At 40.2% G+C, this 22228-nt stretch overlaps 1 protein-coding gene across 1 annotated transcript in view; it reads right to left on the bottom strand.

The window, feature by feature from the left end:
• The window catches only part of MMP2 (matrix metallopeptidase 2), a 28417-nt gene extending 16513 nt beyond the window's left edge, over positions 1-11904 (bottom strand). The window contains exons 1-5 of the mRNA XM_066557366.1: positions 11657-11904; positions 7989-8215; positions 6421-6569; positions 4135-4263; positions 3235-3408 (exon numbers count right to left, since the gene is read on the bottom strand). Coding sequence (XP_066413463.1) covers positions 3235-3408; positions 4135-4263; positions 6421-6569; positions 7989-8215; positions 11657-11800 — 823 coding nt within the window. The 5' untranslated portion in view covers positions 11801-11904. The remainder of the gene's footprint in view (positions 1-3234; positions 3409-4134; positions 4264-6420; positions 6570-7988; positions 8216-11656) is intronic.
• Between the last annotated feature and the right edge of the window lie 10324 nt (positions 11905-22228).

Below are 22228 nucleotides of genomic sequence, written 5' to 3'. Positions count from 1 at the left end.
GTGCTCCCAAAAAAGCAACCTGCAAATGTTGTTTTTTGTCTCAGATGCTGTACTAAGATAGGAAAGGGGCATTAAGTAGGACTGTGGCTATTGTGATTGGAGAAGGACTTTATATATTTTTTTGAAGTAATGATAGAATTGGAGAGCAAAGTTAAACTGAGTTGTTTAGATGACTCATTTACCATGAGCTGCTTCCAGCTCTAGGTCTGGCAAACTCTGCATTTTAATAGCCTTTTTTATATTGGTTTACATGTGGCTAAGTTGCAAAAACCATATGGAAAGCCAGTCTCAGTTTGCATGCAGCCTTTCTGAGTCACAGTCAGAATGCAGTTTTTCTTTTTGCTTGAGGCTACATCATATGATGGTAACAAAAATGGTTTATTAAGTTTTCAATCCCCCCTCCTTACTATAAAATTACTTTAATGTTAATGAAAGTTGGAGACTGGGGCAGTTTCCCCAAAACAAAGGGGCAATTTACTTGTAAGGGGATCTTAAAGGGCCTTGTTCTGCCTCATGGTAAGCTCAGCAATTTAAAAACTGGTGAAGATACACTGACATGAGAGCAAATTCAGACTGGGCATTACTGATATGTGAACTTCACTTTTAGCTCTTCCTAGAAAAATCAACCAGTTGTGATGTCAGGAAACCTCAGGCTGGAAAGGTGCTAAAACCCCCGTGGCACAGATCCAAGGTGGAGGTGGCTGCAGCTCCAGGAGGGCTCTGCCAGGGAGAGCTGACAGGCAGCAGCCTGTAGGAGCTGGGGTGAGTGTGAGGCAGGGACAGGCAGAGAGCAGATTGTTCGATCTTGGAGGACCAAAGTTAGGAGCCTAAACTGCCTGCAGTGTCAGTGGAGTTGGGAAATGAGAGATATCAAGATCCCTGGATCCCAAAGAAGTTCAGCACACCTGTATAAGATTTGTGTAGTAGGTACATCACTTTCTGCTTTACCTTTTGCTTTGACAAACTATAGTTCAATCAGTTTACAAATTTGGGGTACAGATCTGGGATTGGCTTTACAGAAGCCTGGTGCAGCACCATAGCAGTGAAGATGTTGCCATACATGCACTGTGGCTCTATAATGAGAAGAATTGAAACTAACTTCAGTGAGTTAAGCATGAGAGAAACAAAGGCCAACACCAGGAATGCTGCCCCCAGCACAGAGTGTCTGATGTAAATCCTCCCCTATCTGAATGTATTAGATGGGGTTTAGCAAATGGTGCCTTGGAATAATGAGTGAACAATGCCACTCTGCATTTAATAAGAAACATCTGTGCATAACTGTTCATGGGTCTTGCAAAACAATTACATCAGAAACAAAAGGCTGAAACCCTTCTGTTCCATTTCAGAAACCTTGACACTGGCATTTCCAGGAACTTCACTTTCAGAACCAGCCCTCTCTGACAGGGCTTCACTGCTCACATTTTCAGCCTTGCATGACTTTAGGATGTTACAAAGGTGTATGAGTCAGGCTATGTGGATTTCCATTTCTCCAGCTGCCTATAATCTGGGCTTCCTTCTGACTGTATCTGAGTGCTCGCAGTATTTTAAAGAAATGAGCCAAATTTTTATCTTTTCTGGCTGAAAGAATTAACCTGAGGAAGAGGAGGTTTGGGGAAAGGTGGGAAATGAAGGAGATGGCAGTTTCACAAAAAAAAAAATATTGTGCAGTTATCTGCATGTGCACACTTATAGCCTGCTGAAGTAAATATCCCGAGAGTCATACCACTAAAAATAACTTTTAAAAAAATTAATTGCAGTCTGTGTAAAGTTCATACTCCTGCTGGTTCATCCTCTATAGCTGTATAAATAGCTGTCACCAGGGTAGATCCCTGCCCTAAATGTGACCTATAACAGGTAATTAGGGGTTTTGAAATTAAAGAATAACTTTTTATCACATTAGGGCTAGAAGAATGATATGTTCTAGAACAGATTGTCTTTGGAAACCACCACCATCCTGATGCAGAAAATACATAATCTTGTATTTGAAACTGTATGGTCCTGCTTGAAAAAGCCCAAAAATTTGTCAAGCAGGAATGCATTTAGTGTTTGACTACAACAGGATTATGGAGAATCCTGTTTTGAATTTTTTCTATGTACACATACCTGCAAACTTTTGAAAAATGCATTTCTTTTCAGACATATACATATTAATACAGGTACATGTGTGACAGGACTTGTGTGCTGGGACATGTTGGGCTCTACTTGAGCACTCTTGGGCTGGCAAACCCCTGAACATGTGTTGTTAGTTTAAGGCATCACTGATTTTCTTTCAGCCATCTGCATTCTCTTTCCTTGCACTGACTGCATGTAGCCATAATATTGTAAGTTTAGTACTATTGTTTCAAGCAGGATTAGCATGAATCTGGAAAAAAGCACCATTGCTTTCTGGTTTGTTCTCTTTCAAAACTCTCCTATTTGTTATGACCCAGGGGTAGTAGGCAGGAGTTTTAGTGACCCAGGGCTTGATATGAAAGGTAAAGATTGATGAAACCCTCCCTAAAGCTAATAGTTGGTTATGTACAAAGGGAAAAAAATGGATGTGGAAACTGCAGTACTGGGAATGGCTGTTATATATGTGCTAGGAACTAGGAAACAGGAGGTGGAACAGGTGGCTGAAAGCACCTTACCATCTCTACTCTTCTCTCTGCTGATTAATTATCTCAGTAGGCTACAGCCAATTATACTTTATTGCTTCTCTAAAGGTTTCCTCTGTGATGTACAGGAGCTGAAATTTACACTCATACCAATAAATTGTCTGAAATGCTATATCCTCAAGCTGTAAAGACTCATCAAGATTTTCAAACACAGAAATATGTGTTCCTGTTGTTTTAACGGGAAACATATTGTCATAAATACGTTTGAAAGATAATAATGATAATCTTGTATACTTTAAAAATTTTAAAAAGTTATGGCTACATGATGACATTATGCATTTTGTCTAATCTGCAAATTAATGTTTCCAAATATGAAATAAAATTCTTGTGAGAGAGAGTTCTGTTCAAATTCCCAAAAAGGCAGAAATGAAATACAGTCCATGAAAACTTCTAAAACATTAGAAGTTTTCATGGGCTTATAATAATTTTGTACAGATAGTGGTATGTTATGATTTCTGAAAGACATTAATTCCTTTATCTGAAAGGGAAAGAAGTGAGAAAAGCACAAGAAGAAGTGGATGAGCAAAGAAAAACGGAACAGTTTACCAGGAAAAAACCAGTAGAATCATTGTCTACTCACACTCATGGGGACAAAATCCATATTTCCCATCTGCATCGAAGTCTTGGGTTGTGGAGCACCAGAGGAATCCATCACTGCGTCCTGCATCTGTGCAGCTGTTGTACTCCTTGCCATTGAACCAGAAGGGAAATTTGCAATATTCACCATCTGCATTTCCATACTTCACTCTGACCACTATAAGGAGAACAAATGCAGTGGTGCAATTAGCCACCCACTGATACAAAAAATACAGTTTCTGGGCATCTTCTTTTCCTGGAAGGTACTGATACAAAAATGCAGTCTGAATTTTCACTTTGAAATTCAATATGCGGCTGGTCTCTCTATTGGCAAGATGATCATAGCTGAAATATAAACTGGTAATTTTAAAAAAATTCCATGGATATTACTCATGGTGAAGTGTTAGAATCAGCCCAGAAAAATATATATGTTGTTACTATGGCAAGGCAAAGTTAAAAAGGTGCTGTTAATATATTTAGTAATTTAGTTTCTTAAGTAATATGGTCTAAAATGTTCAGTATAGTTTCAAAGGTTCCAGGCAGCAGCTGAACATGAGCTGAACATGCCTTGTGCCTCATAAACCACTTTGGTATTTCCAATGGGGCTTGCATGACATTTGCTGTAGCAGAGGGGACAGGGTGGAAACACAGACACACCCAGATCCTGGGGTTTATTTCAGTTTGTCACATAGAGATTTATGAATACAGTATTGGTGCTGGAATATGTACTAATGCATAGATAAGTTACTTATGGATAGCGTTTTTTTAATGGCAGAATTTTTAAATTATGTAAATGAATTTTCACCTCCTAATATTTACTGACAGTCAAAGAAAGCATTTAATGCAGCATTAAAATAGAGCAGCCAGCAGGCCATATGTTCTGAAACATGAAAAAGTCTGGTACCTTGTCCCTCCCCAAGAGTCCACAGCTCATCATCATCAAAATGGGAGTCTCCTCCAATTCCTGGTCCTGGTGCAAAGGCATGAGCCAGGAGCCCATCTTTGCCATCAAAGGGATAGCCATCACCATGCTCTGCAGGAGTGAGCAGACAAAAAAGAGCAGTTTCTAATGATCTCAGGCAGAGCCTATACATGAATGATGATTATCATGTGTCCTTTCCCATCCAAGACAGCAGCAGAATACTTTAGTGAGTGAATTTACTGATTTGGGTTGTACTAGAAAGACTGATCCAGAAGAGAAGCAGCCAGTTCTTACAAAGAACATGAAGTGTCAGCACTGCAGCTGTCACAGGATGGTGTTTTATGTCTCCTAAGTGTGGTGGAAAGAAATCAAAAATTGTGAAGAACAGTGCAGTGTAGTACCTGAGATGTATGACTGCACACACAGTGCTGTATCTTGGTGGGGGCTGATAAGGAGTTGTAACTTAAAAATGGTGTATGAGGGATATTTTCAGGTAGTTCCTGCCACTCTCCAACACAGAGATTGGAAAGTGAAGGCAGATTTCACTTTGCAGGCTGCTCTTCTCTGCTGCAGCTGATGTTGCTGTGCCCTTTCCTTTGCTTTCCTTTGTGCAGGGTACTCAGTGCCCCAGCAGGAAGGCACAGCTGGCTGTCTCAGCAGTGGGCTCTGTAAAAACAGCTTGCTCCTGCTGCTCTGAGCCCTGAAGGAGCCTGCTCCTCCTTCACTCCAAGCACTCCAGGACTCAGCAGCTCACAGGGCAGCAGCAGGTTAAGCAGCTCTGCTGATATTACACTGTAGGATTTTCTTGGAAGTTCACCACTTGTGGGAAAGGAGGCTGGCACAGGCATAGCCCTGGTATTCATAGCTCTCCCACCACACTGACCTGTGCATCAAAGCTGGCTGCCAGCATCTCCACTTGCATCATTTCTGGGCTTTTGGTCTGATGTCTTGGCATTTAACAGAAGCCCTAAATACACAGGCCTGATTCTCTCCTCTGTTATACTGATTTCAGGCTGGTGTCACTCCTAATACTAGCTCAATTAATTCCCTTCAGGAGGCCAGAGTGTCTCTTGTGAAGTACAGGATTTTGACCTATATTAGGTGCTGCACCTCCCATTTATTTCAAAGTAGAGCCTTTACTTAAGAGAAGGGTTAAAAATGAAGAAACCTCATGGATGTCTCAGCCCCTATGAATCTGACCTGCAGTAAAGTGATTGCAATGAGTGAATGTGGAAGGAGCTCTTTGCCCACAGTTTCTTAGCTGGCTATAGCCAAGTACTAAAACCAGCAGAAACACTTCTGCTTTTGTAGACTTTTTTTTTTTTTTTTGCAAACTGAGCCAGTCTGGATGAGGATCTGAAGTCCTGAGTGTACAGAATCTCTGCAGCTTTTGAGGTCAACTCATCAGTAGCTAAAGCAAAGAAAACCAGCTTGAAATGAAAGCTTTTACAAAGAGCTCAGTTGTTCTTTAAACTGTTCACTTAACTTCCAAAGTCTACCTCCCAAGAAATTGGCTGCAGAAGTATCTTCATTAGTATTAAAAATTCTGTGACTATCCAGAAGAAGTTAAATGTCCCATGTTTACACTGAAAAGCCATAAAAATTTTTTTCAGGGGAAACCAAAATTAATTGAGAAGACATGCACAATGAAAATGAATCAAGTCACCCATCATCAGCTGTACTCAAACCATAGTTCAGCTTATAGTATTTTAAATTCTTCAAGGTCAAAGAATGCATTGAAAGCTTGCATTCTGCCATGATAAGAGAATGGAAACCAGCTATAGAGTCAAAACTGGAAGTCAAAAATCCATTTTTTAAGCTCTAATATGTTAGAACCCTCACCACTATCACTGGAAAACAGATAAACAGAACTATAACTACAGATATACAGAGCTATAAATAAATGGTATGATGGCATTCCATTCTCTTCTGTGGCAGGAAGCCAGCTCACACCATCTGAAGATCTATACCAATATGTCTCAGTTCTATTTCTGATTTGTAAATTTAAAAATAAAATGTTGCCCCTAGCAATTCTCTTTTGGAAAGATAAATATAGTGTAAGTATATTGTATAAATACTTCTCTCTTTCTAATGTATAAGAAAAAGTCTTAGTGGAATTAGATCTTAGCTTATATGAGCCAAGTGTGAGCTAGGACAAGGCCTGCCAGAAAGGCTCATGGATGCTACTTATTGAGGGTGGATCATTCTAAACTGAGGATTAATGACAGGAACAAAACCAAAAACATAAGTAAAAATAGAAAAATATACCCCATCGACCAAAATTAATCATAATGTCTGCTTCTCCATCGTGTATCCGGTTAAATCTCAGCGGTGTGACATCACTCCAGACTTGAAAGGCTCGAGCAAAGGCATCATCTACTGTCTCAGGGTCCAAATCCGGGGTGTAGCCTATAATCCTTAGAGGTAAAAGGAACAGTGAAGTAACACACAAACATCCTCCCTCTGTTAGCTGTTCACTGCTCAGCACACTGAGGAGGCTCAGCAGTGAAACCAGCTGAGAGGTAACACTGAGACCCAAACACCTCCCTTTGATTCCGAGATGAGTTTAGATGTGGCACTTACTGTTTATTTTCTTTTGGAATTGACTCAGCAGCAAGAAGAAAATTATAAACCCAGAGGCTATAAAGCCTGGATGGCAGTGGGCCTTGCACAAAACATTCTGGGTTTTGCATCAGCACTGAGACCAGAAAAGGAACTCAGTAACATTCTGAAAGTTTCAAGTGTGAATTGTTTTGCTCTTTAATAAGAACAGAAAAGCAGCCCTTCTCCCTCACCTTTGTTGCTATCCATATATTGTTTAATCCCTGTGGAATGCTAATCCTTTATCTGTATGTGGGGTACATGACAATAAAATACATGGGGAAATAGGAGGAAAAAGCATGTAAGACAAAGCTGTAGGCCTGACCTGAGAAAGGGACAAACTCTTAAGTGTGCTGCTTTCTTCTTCTTTGTATGTTTTAATTGGACTTAGTGCTTATATTATAACCTGTTATTTTCCATGTAAGGACAAGTTTCCAGTTCTTTGCAGCACAGGCAATGTGCGTAGTGAGAGAAACTACTTTGTGTCTAAGGAGGATGAGGAAGATTCAGAGGAAACACATCAGCAAGCAGGGGCTGTGAGAGCTGCCACGGGTTTTTTCAGTCATTATTAGGTTAGGTGCAGCCCAGGGAATGCTTTGAATCCAAACTTGTGAGGGAAGACTAGACTAAGTCAAGCAGCCACAACAAATCTGCTGGTTTTTCTCATTGGTGGTAGATGTTTACCCATGGGCCACCTAAGGTAATGAGTTTTTTACCACAATGAGGGCTGTATTGGTCCCTAACTCATCAGAAGAAGATGAAACTAGAATATGGCAAACTTATTGCAACAGTTGGAACTTGTTACTTGATGTAACTCATGTTTGTATGTGTCTGAAATACAGTTGTTTGATTTTAAAATTTATTTAATCATCTCATTTTTAGGACTGCAAAATGAAGAGGAGTTTGGCCTCTGCAATCAATGAGTACTTTGGTCCTCCTGGAGCAGATGGGCAGGTGAGATGCTCCTGCTCCAGCTCCCTTGGGATGCTCTCTGCAGAGCAAAGAGTAAACCCAAAACCTCTTCAGTTTCAACCAGAACCGGAATGTTAATATTACAGTTTGAAACAACAGAGGTATTTGTTAGAGCATTTGGTGGTTATCCAAACACCAGGGAGTTCTAACTCAAGGGCTCTTGTCTAGCCCTCTGAACAGCTACTGCATTTCTAAGTGCCTTCTTTATTTCTTGGAAGTGCTATGGGTATGTGTGAACAGACCCCACCATTACCAGTCTGTACCTGTATGTTATATGATTCTTTTCCCATTTTGGCTTTCTTGCAAAGAAGTTGTAATTGGCTACATCAGGGTTACCACAGCGGGGTTTCTTCATTGTCTCAATAGTATTTTGATCCAGATCTCCTGTTTCAGGCAGCCCAAAAAATTTCTGCATTTTCTTCAGGGTATCTTTCAGGACAAATAAATTGCAACTGTCTTTTGGGCAGCCATAATATTTATTCAGGTATTGCTTGGGAAAAAAAAGCACAAAACAAAGACTTTAAAATTCATAAAATAAATAGTTAATCATTATAAATAAGTACTATAATTCTATGTTAGCTTCCCTTCTGTAATTTGCAAGTTTTCTTTTAAAAATTACAATTACTAGTAAGTGAGGGACCAGCAGAATCTTCTTAATTGACACAAAGCATCCTTGATCACATGATGTTGCAAATTAAACAATCATTTCCATTCTTAGCTATCACCTTTACTTAATGAATTGCTTTTAGTTATTAGAGCATAGAGCTGTAATGTAGAACTGCAAAGTAAAAATGGGTTTGTCTTTTTTTTGTTTCTTTATTATATATAAATCTGCTTACAGTTTTAGACTTTGAGCAATGTTTTCTTGGAAGATTCTGCATTATTGAGAAACTTCTCAAGAAATCAAAGCAACCCCACAAATGAGACCACACTGATTGCAAAGAAAAACCCCATTCTTTACTCAAACCAACAGAGTTGTTTGAGTGTTGGATGTATTTGCTTTTGACTCAGACATTGCAAAGACCTGAGGAAGAAAGTATTTGGTAACCTCTCAGTTTCTTGGACACTGCAGCCAATCAATATTTGCATACTTAAAACTCCATTGAATGCTCCAGTACATTATGGCCAGACTGATGCTTCTGATACAGCTGTGGTGGCAGTTCACAAAATTCTTTCTCATTAAAAAAAGAGTGGTCATAAGGGACCCAAAAGATGGCACAAATCACATTAATATCATCTCTTAAAATAACACCCACAAAAGTCTTCTCCCCTTCTCTTAAGGATGGGTTTACAGTGTTTTATGCCCCTCTATGAAAGAGAAGCTACAGCCATGTGAAATGGCAGGTATTCCCAAAGTGCACCCACATGGGTGCTTGGCACTGCACAGAGCTGAGGGATGCCCTGGCCAATGGTGCTGTGAGACTGGAAGGTTGCAAGTTACTGATCTTCCCAGTAAAAACAGTCTGCAGCTGAGGAAAAACACCCTTCAGGTATTGTATCCCAGATATTAACTACGAGTCCAAGGGAAGAAAACACCTGAATAAGGTAAAGGTACATTTGCCAAAAATAGACGAGGAATATCAGGGAGAACTATTTCAAACTCAGGATTACAAGAAGCCTGATGAAATGACTACACATTTAAGTTCTTGTGCCACCAAGTATTCCCAAGAGAAACCTTGTTTCATATGTCTAATTAATTGCTTAAGTTCACCCAGGAGACTGGGAATAAAACCACAACACCAGCAAAATAAAGCAGAGGATATTTGACCAACTGCAGTTGGTCAAGCCTAACTTTCACCACCCTCCTCAAAGTCCAGGCCAACCTCATCTGCCCAGCATAGGAAATGGTTCAGGGATTACTCAGAAAAGGATTTAATCACGATGTTACACCATTTCCTTCAGAAGGTCTTCCATCCATCACGACTGAGCACAGACTGTGGCTAGTTTTTGTGATTTTTGTAACCTCTGATGTGCTATTTCTTCAGTGGGGACTGGCAAATAAAGGACACACAGTGGCTTCATCTTTGCTTCCACTGAGCTGCTCTCCACACATAGTTAATGGGGCCTGGTGGAAATTATGTGAAATGCATTGAGAGCATAATCAAATAAGCCAGTTTGGTTCCTATCCTAATTTTCATTTCATGTAGTTTGATGGGTTTTCTTATGCTTCTGCTTGCATCCCCCAATGATGTACCTGGTGTAATGCAGACTGCACGTGAGGACTGACTGAGGAACCAGGCTGCTGCTCTTGCCATTTTAGGTTTGGGAGCAAGCTATACAATCAAAACTTTAAACTGAGCCATGGTGAAGAATTTTACTTGCTAGGATTCTAAATAAAAAGCTAACCAACCCCTTTTAGTTTTTCCTAAAATGGAGATTTTATTGAAGATGAGAAATGACCAAGATCAGCTGTTCTATGAGGAGAGAATCTTAAAGAAAATGTAATGTCTATGCAAACCACATCTTGGCCTAGGTTGTGAAATGCAGTTTCCTCGGAGTCAGCAGGGAGCTGTGGTGATCTGGAATTTTGATCCAGCCCATTAATGAAACAGGGTCCAGCTGCAACATAGCAATTTGTGTTCAATGCTGAGTGTTGGGGCTGTCCTGATGGAGGGCGTGAGGAAAGGCAGCCAGTTAGCATTGCCCAAGAAAGACAAAGAAGGACTGCAGTGTTAAAGCAGCTTGTAATTTTCCTCCGAGTACACATAATAAATAGGTTGTTTGAAAGAAACAGAGATGAGGGGAGATGTGGATTGCAGTTATCAAATAAAAGCCTGGCTGTGTCAAAGAAAACAGATTCTCTTAGAGTGGTTAAATTGCTCTTAGACACGTGGGACCCCACTCTCCTCTCCCAAATGCACTGCCCCTGCCCCCAGCTCTTGGCTACTGTGCTGCTAAGGCAAAACCTTGGGTGCATTTGTTTTGTTAACTGCTGAGGAATGCCCTATTTGGGTCAGTTTGTCTGTTTTTCCTAAACTTTCTGACACAGCTCCCAACTGGAAATTCTCTCTGTACCTTCCCCCAGACCTTCTTAACCTGGCAAGCTCTCCCAAGATGCACACAAACTCCTAAAGAAAAGTGACCAACTTTACAGTCTCTATGTCCCAAAATAAGAATAATTTATCTCAATCCTCCTTAAGATGGATTTACTGCTGAAGAAGAGAAATAATTAGTCTATAATTTATCTATAATTTACATGCTAAAATAAGGATAATCCATCTCAATCTCACTTTAAATGGACTTCCACATAATGTCACTTTTATGAATGTCCACAGGGCTAAAAAAATGTTACAATAAAATGCTGTAGAGTTAGAGCTATAATTTGCTAATATACAGAAATAGAAATTCTTTTTTTTGTTCCAGATTGGATTTGGGAAAAAAAATTCTTTAAACCTTGGTGAGATTGTTTTCCAAAGTCAAAACCAGTCACAATGGCTTCTGAAATTTGAGCCAGCTTTCAGTTGTAGTGTCCCTTAAAGTAGTGTTTATGCAACCCACAGTAAAAATTCTGGAAAACACACTTCTGAAAGCTGTATATACGTTAAGGGAGTCTCGACTGCCCTCACTTCTACTTGATTTAAGTAAAAAAATTAGATGTCTCTTATTTGCCCTTCTCCCCTCTTACCATTGCAATATTTTGATTATAGTCATGATGATTTCATGAATATATTTTGTACCTTGAGACTTAAGGGAAAAAAAACAACAAAAAACCGACTTTCTTTGCTGGCTTAAAAAATTTTAAGAGAGGAAGCATTACTTGGCTCCAGTTTTAACTTTTGAAAGCTGATACCTTTGCTAGCCAGCTAGCACTTCCAGAGACTCCAGGGAAAGAATGCCACAGTCATTCCTTAGCCTCAGCTGAATCAAGAAAGAAACATCTGCTTATGAAACAACAATAGAAATCCAAAGCAAAGATGAAACCAACACTTACCACTGCTAGCTCTTTGTCTGTTTTGGGAGTGCTGTCTCCAGGAAACTTAATGATTGGTGATGGCGCGGCTAAAGTTCTGTTAAAAAGATAAACTTGGACGAATAATACTTTAAAAATGAAGCCACGGCCAATGTGAGTCTTCATTCTGCCTAAACTTGTGCTCTCCTCTTTGGAAAAAAGCTTTTCCCGACTGTCCCTCCGTTACTTTAGCTGCAAAGTGCACCAGTTGCTTATCTGCACATCTTGACTCTGAGCACCGTGCTCCCTTTTGCTTGCTCCAGCAGTTCCTTTGTATGTTTAAAACATCCAGATGCGCAGTCTCAAGCTACCACAAGAGGAAGTCTGAAAACTAGTGGAAACATGAGAAAAGGGCAGTTACCAGATGTGATTGCTGTGATTTTAAGGTAGCAACAGGCAGATCGTTACTATTGCTGAAAGAGGCCACATTTTCTCCTCATTTGCATATATGAAAGTATTTATTTATGCCATAGAAGAGGAAAAAACAAAACCTGACTTAATCTTGAAGACAAGGTATCTCATAAATATTTTAAATTTAAAAAAAAAGGAAAAGAGAAATAAATTACTAAGCATTATTTTCCTGGCTAAGCATTTTTTACTATTTTTTAGCCTATTTTTTGGCATAGATATAATTATATATTTTAGTCATGTGTGATTATGCTCCCACACAGTACTTTACAGCAAACATTTTGATGATGGATTTTGAGACAGACCCTGCACAGGGCAGTGCAGCTGAGCAAGGCTTCTGGTCCCCCTGCTGCTGAGGCTACACAGAGTGTGGGTCTGTCCTCAGGGCTCACCGTGCTCCCTGTGAGCCTCGCTCCCTGCCTGCTCTCTGCACAACGTGCAGGGCTCTCAGGAAGATCATTGTGGCTGGTTGGGTCCAGAACCAGCTTTAGGCTTTGCCACCAGCAGGTATCACCTTACCCCTATAGGGTAAAAGATAATTAGGCAGATTCAGCAACAGAAATGAACAGAAATAAAGGATGTCAGGGAATCTGTACAAAATTCAGTGTTTGCTTGTAATGGGAGTTTGAGCGCCTGGTGCAACTGCCTTAATCTGAAATTTTGGTGTAAATATGGCCATTGTCATGGACAGTAATTTATTGTGTTATTCATAATATTGCTGGCTTTGAGGTGCTGTTATGAGTGGAATATTATGTTAGCTGAATTTCCCTAATCTAGGGATTTGGCTCACGATTTTTCAAGATGGGAGGCTGGCAATTCAGCATGATTGCAAACTGTGTTCTGGGCAGCCAAGGGTCTACTGTTTCTACTGAACACAAGTCCAGCTATGAACGTTCCTCTGACCTGTATGTCACCATAAATATTGCCAAGGCTTTCCAATCAGTGCTAAATGAAAGTTTTCCAGGTATGACCTGTTATCAGATAGGGCTGCTAATATGCAGGTGTTGCATGTTCACTGATATTTGATAATTGGTTGTAAATAGTTAATATTGGCAGTTGTTAGATTTATGCTAATATCAAGCTATTTTGCTAACTGCACCCCATCATCCATGATGTGAACAGCCTTTCATAAAGGCAAGGATTTCAAGGAGAGGGCTGAGGGGCTCAGGGAGAAAGCATTTGCAGGGGATTTGCTCCCATACTCTTCCACCTGGAGCCCAACACAGCAGTTGTATGCAGGGCTGCTGGGTGAATCAGCTATGGGAAAGGACACTTGAGGCTCAGGAGAGAATGAGGAGTTACAGGAACTTGTGTGTGAATGGAGCTGTCTTTGTCAGCAAGTGGCTTTGTATTTATCCCCACTCATCCTTTCAGGAATGAATCTGACCTGACTTGAGTTACAGTGAACAACTTTCCCCTAATGGCTCAGCTTTGAAATCACACATGCTTTTTTAGCTTTTCCCCATCAGCAAAAATCCATGGTCATTTAAAGTGTTGCCTTAATAAGCACAGCAGTTCTGAAAATACGATGCTGTTTTTCCAGAGCCTGTACTTGGTTGTGGGGAATGACTCTTCTGCTTTGTTTGTGATGACAGCTCATATTTGTATCTGGACATGTGACACTGCAAGAGAACAAAGGCCAAGGAAGCCTTCACTCTATGTGCCAAGTTACTCCTGGGTCTCCTTAATTAAGCAAGTATAAATATTATGTATCGTGTTGCAAATTCTGCAGTTATCTCTGTGCTCCATGTCAGGTCAAAGACTGATGTAAATCTTAAGGCATGAGAACCACGTCATTTTCATAAGAATTTTAATGCAATTTATGACAGCTTAGCAGCTTTCATTTAGAAGGGTACTGTGGTGAAGCTGTTTAAAGCCAAATGTGTCCTGGAACATTCCAGTTGCACTCATAAGCCTCATTGAAAACTAATGAATGCTCTGTTCTCTGTCTGTCCTAATGAATATTGGATCAGAAATGGATGAGGAAACTTTGAATAGACTGTGATGTCTGTGCAATTTGAAAATCTCACTGTATTCTGTTTCTTATCCTTGCTGGCAGGGAGGGTAGGTTGAGGTCATCTTTTAAATACACTTTGTAAAAGAAATTGGCAACAGAAAGCAACAGAATAGACCTGCAGTGAAGCATTGTTTCTCACCTTTGTTTGCATTTTTGCTGGTAAATTGCTTTGCTGGTACTACTTCAGTGTGTGAGCAGTTAAGCAAGTTATGTTCAATTAGGAAACATAATACATAATAGAATATTTGATTTATGGGTATTGGGTGAACCAACAGATTGAGTTTCTGAGCAGTGAGTGAAAACATTCTCTTTCATTAGCACATGACATCAGAGATACTGGCTGAGCTGCCCTCTTTCAGATTGGCAAAGTAAAATAAATTCTGGTGACACTTTGTTAGAGTAGAAGTCCTATTGTATTGAGACTATATTCAGGGTAAAATGCTTCTTATCTCCTTCTATTTGTCTTTTAGCTCTATGCCATCATCCTGTTCTTAGTGTGCTACAGAGGTGCTGCTTTGACAGGCTGGGAGTGCAGTGGTGCTCAGTCCTGGCAGCGGGGACATTCTGCAGTGCCTGGCCTCTGCTTTGAGTCAGAGCTTGGGCTAAAGACTCCTGAGCTCTGTACAGCCCAAATTACCCCATCACCCTACCACTCGTGCTGAATTTGAAGACATGGTATGATGTGGTTTCTTATCTCAGACTAGATAAGCCCAAAGTCAGGGAGACAGGCCCTGAAGGGTCTGAGGGGATGTGTTCTGACATTGATGGATTGACAGGATAACTGCTGTTAGTGTTTGCTGCAGACATTCCTCAGCCCTCCATTCTCTGAAGAGATTCCCTCTGACAGTAATTAGTGGCTTCTGGGTAGACTTCCTAGAAGTTAAACATTAAAGAAAGAATACAAAGAATACATTAAATACAAAACACAGGGGAAGAAGAAAAAGGCCTGCTGAGAAGAGAACCTAAGGCCATCCACCAGCTTTTTGGAAGAGCTGAAGCAATAGTCTAGACCTCCTTTCTCTTACCTTAATCCTCTGGAAGATATTGTGGCTATGTAGAGAGATGCTACCTCTGGATTAGCTACAGAAAATGAACAGAGTTGTATCTCCTGCTACTGCCTTTATGTATTTCTGGAAAAAATTAATTTCTCTGTTGCATATAATTTCTATATTAGGTATTTATCTCATAAACACATTGAGGTATCTCTCCTGAGTCCAAAAAGGGTCCTCTATAGTTACTGAGTTTGTTTCAAGTTAGAACCACTCTATATTAAAATTTTAAACCATCTGCTTTGTGAGTAAGATGCCAAACGTACTTTTTAAATGTCTGCTTTTGTACATGAATAGTTACTGTATGGCAGACACAGTCTGAGAAGGCAAATACCTCTTTTGAGGACATACTTCAATAATAACAGTAAAAAGGGAATCATGATGTCTTTTGAGTTGTAAGCTACATATCTAGCTACATCTGACTGTGAAAAAGAAACATGAGCATGCATTAACATGCTGTTTTTATCAAAGGATTTTTCTGTTTCAGAAAATGATTTTTGAAATGGTTCAGAAGCACTCAGCAGTTTCAAGATTAGACTTCAGATGGTGTCCTAGATAATTTGCTTACAGAGTAGACATCTCTCCAGAAACACACTGTAGCAATTCCTACTGTCACTAGTTCCAGAATTTTTTCAGAAGCTGATCATTTCCTCATGGTTTCAGAAGAGTACGTTAGGCAGAGTGTCGTGAGCGCAGGCCATGGGAGGATGGGAAATTTGTTCCTGGTGGGGTTTCATGTTTTAAATTGAAACCTGTTGCTAGGCTGAAGAAATAAATAATCATCAGGACAATTAAGGTCTTAAGAAAACAGCTGATCCTGTGATTACCAACTCAGCTGGTTCTAACTGGGTGCAGTGGGATGTGTGTCTGCAACTATTGCAGTATTTGTATATAACCTCTTCTCGTGTGTTCTCTAGTTCATGCGCTGTCAGTTTATAACTTCTAGTTTAGGAAGCAAAACAAGTTATTAAAGTAGATGGACTTGCATTGATTTTAGCAGGATTTGTGGAAAAGAAATAACTCATTAAAGTTGCCAGAGCTGTAGTGTTCTCAGAGTTTTGCAATCAGAACTTATAAGGAACTGGAAAACCCAAAGCTCAGGTGATGGAAAAGTTTGCCTGAACTTCAGGAAAGGTGCCAATAAAAATATGCCAAGGTCCAGTTTAGCCAGACCTTTGGCTACTTTTTGGTTTTCCAGGGTTGCCTTGTGACTCATTCTCTTTTCAGAAATCCCATTTTGCAATTTCTCCTGGATCAGCATTCCAGAGCCTTTCTTCTTGTCTGAGGAAGAAAAGCTTATAAGTACCAAGAAAGCAAAGAGCTTACAGAAGAAAGCCTGGGACTAGACTATGCTGAAAAAGGGATTTTGATGCCTTGTACCACATGTCTGACCTTGTAGGGCACTGTGGTAGAAGTAGCAAGGCCACAAGCCTGGTGCCAGAGTGAGGCTCCCAGAGCCTGAGGTGTGTTGGAATCACGTCTCTGCTCACTGCTCTTTCTCAGGGGTCCCTCTCCTGCTGTTACACAAATAACAGCAGGGACACACCAAGGGTCTGCTTTCTTTCTGGGGTTTGACACTGGCAAGTCAAGTGAGCTCCAGGCAGCTGCCTTTCAGTGCCTGTACCAGGAACAGTGGGTGCCTGCTGCAGGGGCTGGAGGAGACGTGTGGGAACACAGGAAGATGTGATATTAGCAGTTTATCTGTTTTAGTAAAGTTGTCTCTAGGAAGCAATGGTTAGTCACAGCAGTCCCCACTGAGTTTAGAAGGATTAATAACTTCAGCAAGAACTCATTTATATTGCAGGCAGGTGAGCTCATCCAAGCCCTGCAAGTTGAAGGGTTGATCCTAACAGAAGGTAAGCTTTAAACATCCCCATCATTTATGATCTGGATGTGCTCTCTGTCTGCTCAGCAGCTGGCTCAGGCCTCAGTGATCTGATTCACCATATCTGACCACCACATGAGGGAGTCTTTAACTGTTGGAAATCAGTGTGTGTGTTTGTGTGCATGGAGGGGTGAGAGTGGAACAATGTACAAAGGGTCAACCACTGGTACCAGATGTGATTTTCAGCATTTAAGGTAGCAATTATATTTGCCTTTTGTTTCTCTCATCCTTTCTGTTTTAATAAGTTAGGTCCTAAGGATGTGAAGTTCTGCTGACATGGATATAATTTGTTAGCTTGCTACGAAATTAGAAATGAATTTTTAAAATTTGATAATGAACTGGACTTTGTGGATACAATGTGCAGAACTAATTTTTCTTCAAACATACAGGTGGCTCCCTACTGGTGCTTCCTCACACTGGTGGTTCAGAAGAAGTCCTGATGATGCTGTACTTGGTCAAACTTGGCAAACTCAGCATGATCCTCAGGAGCACTGGGAACAGATCCTGCTGTCCACACTGTTGTTGCCTTGTGCCATGTGTTGTGAATGGGCCTGTGGAGCTCCATGAGGAATCTTGCAGTGCAAAATGTGAGTAAAGATGATGGGACCAAGCCCTTTGCTAGCCAGGTAGCCACCTCTGTCCCCACAATAAGAGCAAGAGCTAAATGGATGTGACTGCATGGTCAGCTCCTCAGCCACAGTGCAGAGCTATGGCATTTCTGCTTTCCAGATTGCAGACCCTAAGGAATGCTGCACTGAGTGACACATTTCTCAAATCCTGAGAAAGAGGCACTTTGCTCCCAAACAGTGCCACACCAAAGCCTGGCTATTCCCCACTGCTGTTCTGTTTGTATTCATGGGAGATCTCTTTGCTGTAATAATGGGCAAGTGCAGTCCTGAACATGTCAGAATAATGGTTCTGCTTGCTTTGCTGCTGCTGCTGGGCAGCTGCTTGTTGCTACTCACTGTACACCTCACTTGTCATTATAGGGTTGGTATTCAGACACCAAGGGACCCTAATTAATGACTTTGAAGATGTGGTCTTTTATAATTTATGACAGAACTTTAATTAAAATCAAATATATAGTAGTTGAACTAGCAGAGGATTTAAAGTGCACAATCTTTGAAAGAGAAAGTGATTCCCTCTGACCACTGGTGGTGGATACTGAATGCAAATTCCATTTTTCCATTTCATCACAGCAGATTCAGAACAGAATGGGCTTGCCTTTTTTTTTTTTTTTGTGGAAACAGCTCTATGATGTCACCATCAGAAACCAGCAAATACACAAACAAAACCAACCAACAAGAATAACTATCTGCTACATATACAAAAGTTAATAAATTAAACAAAATGTATAATTTAATAGAGCTAAGGGAAATTGGTCAATAATCACATCAAGCTATTTCAAAAACATTGCCATGAGCAGGAGATGAATAATGGAAAAAAATGCATCTGAATAACTTAGTCACTGCAAGCTGGTAAAAAAATCAGAAATGTCTTATTTAGTAACTATATAAATGGTTTAACAGTAGCAAAATACGATTAAAAAATGTCTTTGCCAAATATTGACCATCATTCAGCCATTTAAAGATAGTTACCATCTTTACCTTTACTGTAGCAATAATTTCTCAGTTATTACAATAGGAATATATCTTATAAATAGAAAAGAACTTTCCTGGAAAGGAGAAAAGGATTTCCTCAGTGGTTGCTCTTGGTAATGTTGCAAAAAGTTAATTTGTTTTATATTACTAACTTTTCATGTAGTATTTCAACCATCTGCTAAAACTACAATCTGTGAACTGTTAAAATGGAATTCCTGGGCACAATCATGGGGGATATTTATTTGAAGTGTTTTTTCTTTTGTTTTTAATGTCAATTTGCTGCAGCAAACTAGTACTCATATTGGATTATTTAAGGTTGTTTTTCAGATATATTTATATATGAGTCTTAGTAGCACTGGGCTGACCACCATTAGGGCAGTGGAGGCTCAGCTTTCAGAGTGCTAAAGCAGAGTGAATGTCACAGAACTGCAGGCTCCTCTCTGGTTGAGCAGTATTTTGTAGCATCACGCTGGAGAAACTGATTTTCCATCTGCAGTGTGCAGAGGGATGCCAGGGGCCATACCAAGCCTGACCAGCCTGTTCCTGGCAGTGCTCACGGGGCAGGAGCTGCTGGAGCAGGGCTGATCAGGGAATCAGACTCGTGACCTCCCTGCTGGCACACTGGGATCAGATTCTCTTCCTTTAACCAGGTCATCATTTCATCACAGCGATCCCAGGAGCAGAATCACAACCTCAAGGATGCCAAAAAGGAGAGAAATCTAAGGGCTCCATGGGAATCCCACAGGGGAGCAGTGAGGAAATCCTACAGGCCCACAGAGCTTCTGAGGTGGTGTCGAGTTCAAAGGGAAACCTCCATTAGCTGGGAAGGCAGAGGAGTGGCAGCACCTGCCTGTCCCCCAGCAGGCTGAGCTCCTTGTTAATGGGAATGACTGAATAAAGGCAGCACTTTAATGGGCAGGGAGAATGTTTCTCTGAAGGGATTAAATTCCATCTTTCTGTCTTTCAATGTTTTTATTACTCTTCCTATGCTTTTTATGAGCCGTTAATTTCTTTCCTACTTGACCATTATTAATGCAGGGCAAATAAAAGGCTAAACTACTTCCAGAGGCAGCTTGATGGACCTTAGAGCAGGTCTACATTTTCCTGTCAGGAAGACTGAGTCTAGGACCATTTGCACAAGTTTGTACTGGGTTTCACTCCTGATTTCAAGATGATATTAAAAAAATAGGAGTGCTGCTGCACACAAAATCTGGATCATGCTTTTTTCCCCCCTCTGTTTCAAAGAATAAAGTGCTTAAGGTTTTACTCTGAAATTTAAATGAAGATTTATTTTTGGTTTTATCACTGTGCTTCCTAGGCTCCCTCCCTTCCCAGTCTGCTGTGATGTAATAGACAAAGATTTGAATTGGGAATTATGATCATAAGCAGATCAATACATGTTTTTCTGATGATAGTAAGATAAGCAGGGGGAACTTCCGTGTAAAATTCTGGATTAAGAGGCTTTACTGAAAACATGGCATCTTCTGTGGAGCTGCAGCACCTGTACAGTAATACTAAGTTTCCTTATTGTATTTTTTTTAGCATTACCATCTGTGATGGAGTCATCTTCCTACTCCAGGAAGAGAGAGACTTTAAAATGCATTGAGTTGTCTTGCTTTCAGCTCTTCACAGTGAGAGCTTTTGGAACTTTACAGTCTCAACAGTTGTAGCTAACTGTTTTTTCTGCCTGATCTCCTTAATAGCTTTGGGAATGTCAGTCCACATGTTACTGAGATGATGTTTTACCCAGAACAGTGTTTTCATTCTGGATGCTGCTTTTACTGAGCTTTTGTCCACTCCTCTGATGCTTCTACCTGCAGTCTACAAATCTTTCTCATGTAATTCACAGAACAGAAATCTGTAAGCTTAAAACCCCCAGCCCTCTGAGTTCCCAAGGGGGAGGTAGGACATTGAACCTTCTTTGGGGAATTAAATATGTGATTTATCATTTATTTAATTCAGAGATCTCATAAATTAGGAAGCCTTTGCACACTCTTGGTCCAAGATGCAGTCCTACTTCTCCAGCACACCTTTCTGAGCATAGTAACACTCAGCATTTGCTGCTGCCAACTGCAAGTTAATCTGAACTAAATTCCTACAAGAACAGATCCAATACCTTTCATCTTGGCAGAATTTAATTTTTGCTTAAGTTAATAATACTTAATAAATACTTAATAAATAAGTTTCAGGGAAGGAGGGCTCTTCAGGTGTCTCAGCTTTATTAGGTTTTGCATTGCATGTCCACTGGAGATTCTTATTCATTAGCTCTTCCATCTTTCTGCTCCAGACAGAAAAGCCCTAGATTTGCCTCTCAGAATTCACCATTTCAAGAAATATTTACAAGTATGTTAGTCATGAATTCAGTCTGAATATGTGCCAGGTTGTTTCATAGGTACATCAGCTCCTTTGCATAGAAAATTCCATTTTCATTTGTTTCATTGAAGTTCATCAGGTCTGTCTTCACAATAAAGCTAGCAAGATCTTTCTAGGAACCTCCCTGATACCATACACAGCAGAGAAGATAGTCTTCTGCCTTTGAAGTCAGATGAAATCCTAATAATCTGTAATGTTGCAGATTACAAACTGCAGCCCTCTCACAATGAGTCTCTGACCTAATGCACCACCTCAGGAAAACCAGTCTAAGTGAGCTCAGTTTATGTTTTTTCAGTTTTATTGCAGAGAGCATGAGAACTGATTTATAGCAGTTGTTTGTTATTAAGGTGAACATTCAGGTCAGAACTGGTGAAATATGGATACACTCTGTGTACTCCAGAGGAATCCAGGAGCTGCAGCTCATAGGCTGCACAAACCTCTTTAAATTCCAGATCAATCTGATTATATAAGAAATACAATTACTACTGATGAGTAAAACAGAAAGGCAGCAGAAATAGTGATAGACTGTTGGTATATTCAATTCTTGTAGGAAATGCACCACAACTGAGGAAACAGAAGAAAACAGCAGAAGAAAACCTGGTCCCTTTGATGAAGGTGAAGGGAAGAATATCCCTCTTCCCTCAAACTTGGACTTGCAGTTAGTGTTGCTTTCCCCTCCAAAGTCAGAACAAGGTGTAACAGGGAACACTGAAGTTCTAGAGAAGTACCAAGTATAAGATGGGAAATTAATATATTTTTTTCGTAAATGTTTGAGTTTTTTTAACCTGTGTGTATAGATACCACATCAATTTTGGTGGGATAACAACCAAACTATTGATAGTTTCTTCAAGACTTGGAGGAGAACTTTTTTCAAATCACAGAGTTTAACTGCCAATTGCGGCTTATTCTTGCAAAAACTCTTATGGCCTCAATTTGACAGAACACTTGAGCACTTGTTTTTACTCAATAGTCATGTGAAACAAAAGAGATTAGTCTTATGCTTAAATGCTGTGTTGGAACGTATATGGTTGAAGAAAATTAAAGGCATTTATCATTGCAAAGAATGTAAATTCCATACTGTCTAATTCTAATGAGCTGAAGTTCATTCAAAAGAATAGTGTTACTCATAAACAATACAAAGAGGAAAGCAGGCATATTAGCAAGGAGAATATTTAATACTTCCAAAGCACCTTTTACCCAATGAGTTCACATTGCTATGTG

The sequence above is a fragment of the Molothrus aeneus genome, chromosome 11 (genome assembly GCF_037042795.1).
Source record: "Molothrus aeneus isolate 106 chromosome 11, BPBGC_Maene_1.0, whole genome shotgun sequence".
Classification (NCBI taxonomy): domain Eukaryota; kingdom Metazoa; phylum Chordata; class Aves; order Passeriformes; family Icteridae; genus Molothrus; species Molothrus aeneus.
Note: the sequence above shows the minus strand (reverse complement) of the source record. Positions and strands in the feature narration are given on the sequence as shown.